This window comes from Littorina saxatilis, linkage group LG15, assembly GCF_037325665.1.
Source record: "Littorina saxatilis isolate snail1 linkage group LG15, US_GU_Lsax_2.0, whole genome shotgun sequence".
Lineage (NCBI taxonomy): Eukaryota > Metazoa > Mollusca > Gastropoda > Littorinimorpha > Littorinidae > Littorina > Littorina saxatilis.
The window spans coordinates 49,642,304-49,651,409 of record NC_090259.1 but is presented as its reverse complement, the minus strand read 5'-3'; the positions used below and the strand labels follow the sequence as shown (position 1 = coordinate 49,651,409).

Sequence of the window (9,106 nt, the reverse complement as noted above, 5' to 3'; positions counted from 1 at the left end):
GCGTGTCAGTTATAACTGATTGTGTTACAGCACAAGAAACAGTATGCAGCGTGTCAGTTATAACTGATTGTGTTACAGCACAAGAAACAGTATGCAGCGTGTCAGTTATAACTCATTGTGTTACAGCACAAGAAACAGTATGCAGCGTGTCAGTTATAACTGATTGTGTTACAGCACAAGAAACAGTATGCAGCGTGTCAGTTATAACTGATTGTGTTACAGCACATGAAACAGTATGCAGCCTGTCAGTTATAACTGATTGTGTTACAGCACATGAAACAGTATGCAGCGTGTCAGTTATAACTCATTGTGTTACAACACAAGAAACAGTATGCAGCCTGTCAGTTATAACTGATTGTGTTACAGCACAAGAAACAGTATGCAGCGTGTCAGTTATAAGTCATTGTGTTACAACACAAGAAACAGTATGCAGCGTGTCAGTTATAACTGATTGTGTTACAGCACAAGAAACAGTATGCAGCGTGTCAGTTATAACTCATTGTGTTACAGCACAAGAAACAGTATGCAGCGTGTCAGTTATAAGTCATTGTGTTACAGCACATGAAACAGTATGCAGCGTGTCAGTCTAAGTCATTGTGTTACAGCACATGAAACAGTATGCAGCGTGTCAGTCTAAGGCCTTCATGACGGGATGCTTCACCTTTGTGGCAGGTGAGTGTTCATATTTGTGAGATTTGATGTGTTATGATTTGTTGTAGGTAAGTGTTTACGTTTGTGGCTGGAGCCTTTCACACTTTTGTGATGGCTGAATTATAAACTTTGTGACAGGTGAGTTTTTACCTTTTTGACAGGTGAGATTGAACCCTTATGACATGTCGACAGGCGAGTTTTACCATTGTAAACAGGTGAGCATTTAGCTTTGTGACAGGTGAGCTTTTACCTTTATGACAGGTGATTTTTTTTAAACTTTTTGAGAGGAGAGCGTTTATCTTTGTGACAGGAGAGCTTTTACCTTTGTGACAGGAGAGCTTTTACCTTTGTTACAGGTGACTATTTTACCTTTATGACAGATGAGTTGGAAAATGTTGTGACAGGTGTTATTACCTTTGTGACATATAATGTGCTTGCATATACATCAGCACATAATAGTGTATTAATTCGTCTTTGTTTCAATGTAACCCCCATGTGATATTAGTTGCAATGTTGCTCTCAGGCCACGGTCTTTTTAGTCACTCACACATACTTTTTAATTTATCATAGTCTTCTCACCCAAGGCTGGTCGACTATCCAATTGTTTTGACCTACAGGAGGTGGTGTGATCGACCAATGATTGTGTAGGTAGTGTATGTGGACCTATTTGGACCAATGATAGTGTAGGCAGTGTATGTGGACCTATTTGGACCAATGATTGTGTTGGCAGTGTTTTTGGACCAATGTCCGTGGAAGTTGCCTAAAGTGCTATGTAACTGTAAACAACGCCTGTTGTTGTGAATCATGTGGTCCTAACAAAGGTGTATTGTGAAGGAGACAAAGACTGTCGTTGTGAATCATGTGGTCCTAACACAGGTGTTTTGTGAAGGAGACAAAGACTGTTGTTGTGAATCATGTCAAGTGGTCCTAACACAGGTGTATTGTGAAGGAGACAAAGACTGTTGTTGTGAATCATGTGGTCCTATGACACGGGTGTATTGAGAAGGAGACAAAGACTGTTGTTGTGAATCATGTCAAGTGGTCCTAACACAGGTGTATTGTGAAGGAGACAAGGACTGTTGTTGTGAATCATGTGGTCCTATGACACGGGTGTATTGTGAAGGAGACAAAGACTGTTGTTGTGAATCATGTCAAGTGGTCCTAACACAGGTGTATTGTGAAGGAGACAAGGACTGTTGTTGTGAATCATGTGGTCCTAACACAGGTGTTTTGTGCAGGAGACAAAGACTGTTGTTGTGAATCATGTGGTCCTAACACAGGTGTATTGTGCAGGAGACAAAGACTGTTGTTGTGAATCATGTGGTCCTAACACAGGTGTATTGTGCAGGAGACAAGGACTTTTGTTGTGAATCATGTCAAGTGGTCCTAACACAGGTGTTTTGTGAAGGAGACAAGGACTGTTGTTGTGAATCATGTGGTCCTAACACAGGTGTATTGTGAAGGAGACAAGGACTGTTGTTGTGAATCATGTCAAGTGGTCCTAACACAGGTGTTTTGTGCAGGAGACAAAGACTGTTGTTGTGAATCATGTCAAGTGGTCCTAACACAGGTGTTTTGTGCAGGAGACAAAGACTGTTGTTGTGAATCATGTGGTCCTAACACAGGTGTATTGTGAAGGAGACAAAGACTGTTGTTGTGAATCATGTGGTCCTAACACAGGTGTATTGTGAAGGAGACAAAGACTGTTGTTGTGAATCATGTGGTCCTATGACACGGGTGTATTGTGAAGGAGACAAAGACTGTTGTTGTGAATCATGTCAAGTGGTCCTATGACACGGGTGTATTGTGAAGGAGACAAAGACTGTTGTTGTGAATCATGTGGTCCTAACACAGGTGTATTGTGAAGGAGACAAGGACTGTTGTTGTGAATCATGTGGTCCTAACACAGATGTTTTGTGAAGATTTTGTAGAGATACACAGGGCGATGGAGGCATGTAAAATGAAATATGTATGAGTATGCATTATTATAAGGCAAAGCAATCAGAAACAGTGTGTGTCGGTGTGTGTGTGTGTGTGTGTGTGTGTGTGTGTGTGTGTGTGTGTGTGTGTGTGTGTGTGTGTGTGTGTGTGTGTGTGTGTGTGTGTGTGTGTGTGTAGGTGGCGCCATGGTGCATTTAACTGTGACAAGAACTCCTGAGGACCAGAATGCCCTACCAGCGACAGTACTTCCTATCTTGTGTGTGTAGGTGGCGCCATGGTCTATCTAACCCAAGAACTACTGAGGACCAAACTGCCCTACCAGCGACAGTACTTCCTGCTGCTCCCCATAGCTGTGGGCACGATCAGCGCCTATTTGATCACGCGACGCAACACGCGGATCTGTCAGGATATGTGGCTGGCTATGGAGGAAAAACATTCTGACGTCACACCACTTCATGGTAACTGTGTGTGTGTGTGTGTGTGTGTGTGTGTGTGTGTGTGTGTGTGTGTGTGTGTGTGTGTGTGTGTGTGTGTGTGTGTGTGTGTGTGTGTGTGTGTGTGTGTGTGTGTGTGTGTATACCTCAAAGCCAACTGTAAAAATAAATGGTGAAAACAGTGACACATCTCAGAAACAAATCCAAAGATTCCACAAGCAAGTACGCTTTTGTTAAAAGGATTCCAAGTAAATCATAATAAATGTAATGTTTAAATGAAACCCTCTGCATTAAAGAAAGAAAAGAAACAAAATTAGACAATTTGTCTGTGTGGTCATAAATCAAGATAAAATCTAATTAAACAGATTTTAGAAAAATGTTTTGTTTCGCTGCATGTTTATTGTGGTTTGATCTTCATCACTCGCTCAAAATGAGCACATACATTCCTCAGGTAGATTTGCTCTTCACAAAGATCTCTTCCTTCGATTGGAAAAAGAGGTTCGTTTTTGAACACTGCAACCCTAACATCAGACCCCCCCCTTTTTCCCCTCGCGATATAACCTTCGTGGTTGAAAACGACGTTAAACACCAAATAAAGAAAGAAAGAACACACACACACACACACACACACACACACACACACACACACACACACACACACACATACACAGACACACACACACACAGACTGGCATACGTCATCAGTTTCTCCCCGCATACTGAAAAACAGGTGACGTGTTCGTTTTTGTAGGATAATTATAGCCGTGACGAAATATGTGTATCTTCCCGACGTGTTTTTGAAGCAACAAATAAATTAAAAAAACGCTGGCGCTGGACCCGAGTACTCTTCAGCCTGGCTCGCTCCCCCAGTATCAAAGTTTTTGTCTGGCGCTGGACCCGAGTACTCTTCAGCCTGGCTCGCTCCCCCAGTATGAAAGTTTTTGTCTGGCGCTGGACCCGAGTACTCTTCAGCCTGGCTCGCTCCCCCAGTATCAAAGTTTTTGTCTGGCGCTGGACCCGAGTACTCTTCAGCCTGGCTCGCTCCCCCAGTATCAAAGTTTTTGTCTGGCGCTGGACCCGAGTACTCTTCAGCCTGGCTCGCTCCCCCAGTATCAAAGTTTTTGTCTGGCGCTGGACCCGAGTACTCTTCAGCCTGGCTCGCTCCCCCAGTATCAAAGTTTTTGTCTGGCGCTGGACCCGAGTACTCTTCAGCCTGGCTCGCTCCCCCAGTATCAAAGTTTTTGTCTGGCGCTGGACCCGAGTACTCTTCAGCCTGGCTCGCTCCCCCAGTATCAAAGTTTTTGTCTGGCGCTGGACCCGAGTACTCTTCAGCCTGGCTCGCTCCCCCAGTATCAAAGTTTTTGTCTGGCGCTGGACCCGAGTACTCTTCAGCCTGGCTCGCTCCCCCAGTATCAAAGTTTTTGTCTGGCGCTGGACCCGAGTACTCTTCAGCCTGGCTCGCTCCCCCAGTATCAAAGTTTTTGTCTGGCGCTGGACCCGAGTACTCTTCAGCCTGGCTCGCTCCCCCAGTATCAAAGTTTTTGTCTGGCGCTGGACCCGAGTACTCTTCAGCCTGGCTCGCTCCCCCAGTATCAAAGTTTTTGTCTGGCGCTGGACCCGAGTACTCTTCAGCCTGGCTCGCTCCCCCAGTATCAAAGTTTTTGTCTGGCGCTGGACCCGAGTACTCTTCAGACTGGCTCGCTCCCCCAGTATCAAAGTTTTTGTCTGGCGCTGGACCCGAGTACTCTTCAGCCTGGCTCGCTCCCCCAGTATCAAAGTTTTTGTCTGGCGCTGGACCCGAGTACTCTTCAGCCTGGCTCGCTCCCCCAGTATGAAAGTTTTTGTCTTGTGCACGTGGATTTAAAAAGAAAAAAAATATTTATTTATTTTACACAATTAAAAAACTATTAGAGTAAAATAAAACATTAAAACGTTCATAATAAACAATAGTAAACAAGAATAAAAAAATTAAAAAAATAGACCGCCCATGCCGGGAATCGAACCCGGATCACTTTGGCCATAGACTCTCTCGTGCTCTCTGTCTCTCTTTCACCGAGACTAATAGTTTCTTTGCCGAGACCAAATCCCCACCCGTCGGCTGTCTTGCAAATCATGCTTTTATCGTCACTGCGTGACGTGTTCGGCTCAGCCGCCCAAAGTCTCCCCTTTAGTTCAGTGACTGGCTGGTCCTACTGCGTACTCGGGGATAAAAAATGTTTTTCGGACAGTGTTTAGAGTTTGGCTTATCTATCAAAATCACGTTTGAGATGTCCGTGTTTCATGAGTTAGCTTTTTTTTGACCGAGTTTGGCTTATTCGGATTAGAAATAGTCTTACAAAAAGGGGGGTACGGCGGGGAATTGGTTTTGGTTGCTGATATCCGAGTTTTTTGCTTAAGCGTGTTTTGTTTAGGCGAGTGCGGTTGTATATGAATATTCGGCTGTCACTCTGTCGGCTGTCACTCTGTCGGCTGTCACTCTGTCGGCTGTCACTCTGTCGGCTGTCACTCTGTCGGCTGTCACTCTGTCGGCTGTCACTCTGTCGGCTGTCACTCTGTCGGCTGTCACTCTGTCGGCTGTCACTCTGTCGGCTGTCACTCTGTCGGCTGTCATTCTGTCGGCTGTCACTCTGTCGGCTGTCACTCTGTCGGCTGTCACTCTGTCGGCTGTCACTCTGTCGGCTGTCACTCTGTCGGCTGTCACTCTGTCGGCTGTCACTCTGTCGGCTGTCACTCTGTCGGCTGTCACTCTGTCGGCTGTCACTCTGTCGGCTGTCACTCTGTCGGCTGTCATTCTGTCGGCTGTCACTCTGTCGGCTGTCACTCTGTCGGCTGTCACTCTGTCCATCTGTTGGAAGGGTTCGACTGTATGTGTCTGTTTGACAATTTTTTGTTTCAGACCGTCTTCTGGCCGGTAAACAGAGCAGCACCAAGAACTGAGTCAGACCGTCTTCTGGCCGGTAAACAGAGCAGCACCAAGAACTGAGTCAGACCGTCTTCTGGCCAGTAAACAGAGCAGCACCAAGAACTGAGTCAGACCGTCTTCTGGCCAGTAAACAGAGCAGCACCAAGAACTGAGTCAGACCGTCTTCTGGCCAGTAAACAGAGCAGCACCAAGAACTGAGTCAGACCGTCTTCTGGCCGGTAAACAGAGCAGCACCAAGAACTGAGTCAGACCGTCTTCTGGCCGGTAAACAGAGCAGCACCAAGAACTGAGTCAGACCGTCTTCTGGCCGGTAAACAGAGCAGCACCAAGAACTGAGTCAGACCGTCTTCTGGCCAGTAAACAGAGCAGCACCAAGAACTGAGTGAGACCGTCTTCTGGCCAGTAAACAGAGCAGCACCAAGAACTGAGTCAGGGGTAACAGGGGTCACCTTCGCCAGGACTCACCTTAGGGACTGCGTGCGTGCGTGCGTGCGTGCGTGCGTGCGTGCGAGCGATCGAGCGAGCGATCGTGCGTGCTTGTGCGTGTGTAAATGTGGGTGTCTGTATGCATGAGTGATTGCCAAGAATGTTATGGATCTTTTTAGTGTAATTTTAAACTGTTAGTGATTGAGATGTTTTTTTAAACCGCTTCACACTGCGATGCAATTTTTGATAGTTTTGATAAGGACATTAAAATGTTTGTGTCTTGAGTCTTGAGTTGAGTCAGTCAGTAACAGTCATACGCACCCGGGGAAAGCAAGCCAAACTGCATAAATCTACCTGTGTTGTTATTAAAACACCCAAAAAGATCAAAAGCGTTCGAACGGAAACAAACACCCACCCACACACACACACACACACCTACACACACACACACACACACACACACACACACACACACACACACACACACACACACACACACACACACACACATTGCAGTCACTTGTGAAACATCGTTGCAAGAAAACAAGAATCGTTGGATCAGAAATGTCAAACAAACCATAGTTTTAAAGAGATTTTATTCTTGAAATTGCTAATAATGGATTAAGAAGATGACACAGGTCATGTAAAAAAGGTGAAACCCTTAATTCAATACAGAAGTCTGTTAAAGCATTTGATTCACTTGTGTTCAAACCCAATTGACATCTCATTGAATCCGTCACACATACACACACACAGTAAGCATACCGTCGCGATATAACCTTGAACGGTTGAAAACGGCGTTAAACACCAAAGAAAGAAAGAAAGAAACAGTAAGCATAAGTGATAGGGTGCAAGAGTGCGAGACACAGACCTGCCTACTCTCCCGAAAAATTCGGGAGACTCCCGATTAATGTCTGTTACTTCCGACCTCCCGATTAGACTTTGAATTCTCCCGATTTCATCAATGAATCCTGTAAAAAAAAAAAAAACACGAAATTTGTTCCGTGTTGTACATGGTTTGGGCTTTTAGACGCCTGGGCTGAGTACAGCTTCCGGTGCCGCCAAGCGTTTTTGCTTCGGCTGTTATGATTGGTTTACTCAGATACAACGACCAATCGCTAAGCTTGACTTGCGAAGCTCTGTTGACTCGGATTGTCGCGATGGCGGGTAAAGAAGCTGAGAAACGTCTGCATGAGACAGACGACGAATCGACAGCACCATTTGAGCATCAGCAGAAAGTGAAATCGAAGAAATACATGCAGAAGTGGAAAGACGAGTACTATAAGTTGGAAAACATGGAGAAGTCTACGAAAGGCCCCCATTTTGCTCATTGCGGCGTCTGCCACCGGGATTTCTCGATATCCCACGGCGGTAGAAACGACATCACCAAGCACTGTGCCAGTTCAACCCACAAGGAGGCATATTGGTATTGAATTCCTTACGTTTGTTCTCACCTGCACCAATCAGTATTACTTTTTCTTCTCTGTGAAATATGGCCCTGTTGAGAGTAAATGTATTCATTTTGAATCCAAGAGCTGGCAAAATAAATCTAGTCATATATTTCTTGAATGACCTTGTTTTCATCTGTATGAATTGGGTTTTCCTGGAGTGAAAAGTCACTAAAATATGTTCACATATTTTATCTGCCTGTCCCATGCTGTCTTTTTCAAGCCATTGCTTAATACATACACTTGATGTAGATGTGATTACAACTGCCAGGCCAGTCATATGAGCTGTCTTCTCAAAGAAAACCAAGCTCTGTTATAGTTTTATTGTACTTTTCATAGCTTTTCAAAAAGGCATATCCCATTTATTTGGTGTTAGGAAAGGCCTCAAAATACACTTTATAAATCCTTAAAACCATTTTCGGTCGGGGGGCTTCGCCCCCCTGAACCCCCCACCAGGGCGTGGCCCCTGGACCCCACCGGGGCCTAGGCGGCCCCTGGACCCCGGCCAGCTTTGGAGGATCTCCCTAATTTACCTTTGGGGGGGTAGGCAGGTCTGGAGACACTAGATCTAGATCTGTCTGTCTGTAGCCTACTTACGGGTACACGACTGCCAGATCGACACTGCGCTTTGGACAGCGCTTCCTCGCGCAGACACTGCAAACACGCTGTGCAGATTAACCTGTAGGAAATGTTCTTTGGTATCTTCTTTATCTATTTTTGTGGAGCTACGAAACCGAACAATGTGAAAGCGTGTTCTTCGAATCGGCGAACTGCAGCTCGGTGATAACTGTATCTATATCTATACCACAATCCTTCACGCGATCTGACCTAACCTTGACCCCTGACCTGGTCTACATACCACACATGACACAAACCAGTCAGGTGTTTTTATTTTCCCTAAAACCCCCCACCACCCGTTTTGTTTGGATACACACTTTAACTACATACGTGCCGACGAAATGTTGATGATTGTTTCAATACTTTGAATGTGTTACTTGGATAATAACCAGGTAAAATTAGTATTTTGGTGTTCAGTCAAATGTTAAAGTTTCTATCACACACACACGCACAGACGGACAAAAGTTAGCATCGCATAGGCTACACTTACGTGAGCCAAAACCAAGAAAGGTAGGTTGTTGGAACGTTTGTTATTGGCAAAACAATACATTCACAGATATTTCGACCCAACGGTTTTGTAAGTGGACAGAGACGGGCGCTGTGGCGTGGTGGTAAGACGTCGGCCTCTTAATCGGAAGGTCGAGGGTTCGAATCCCGGCCGCGGC

At 45.3% G+C, this 9,106-nt stretch overlaps 1 protein-coding gene across 3 annotated transcripts in view; it reads left to right on the top strand.

Moving 5' to 3' along the window:
• The window catches only part of LOC138948153 (transmembrane protein 141-like), a 9,638-nt gene extending 2,918 nt beyond the window's left edge, over positions 1-6,720 (top strand). Inside the window, exons 2-5 of one of the 3 annotated variants that reach the window (XM_070319655.1) lie at positions 606-672; positions 2,859-3,050; positions 5,923-5,946; positions 6,358-6,720. In XM_070319655.1, coding sequence (XP_070175756.1) covers positions 606-672; positions 2,859-3,050; positions 5,923-5,946; positions 6,358-6,377 — 303 coding nt within the window. In that variant the 3' untranslated portion in view covers positions 6,378-6,720. The other 2 variants (XM_070319657.1, XM_070319658.1) reach the window with 2 other exon arrangements.
• The last annotated feature ends 2,386 nt before the right edge of the window (positions 6,721-9,106 follow it).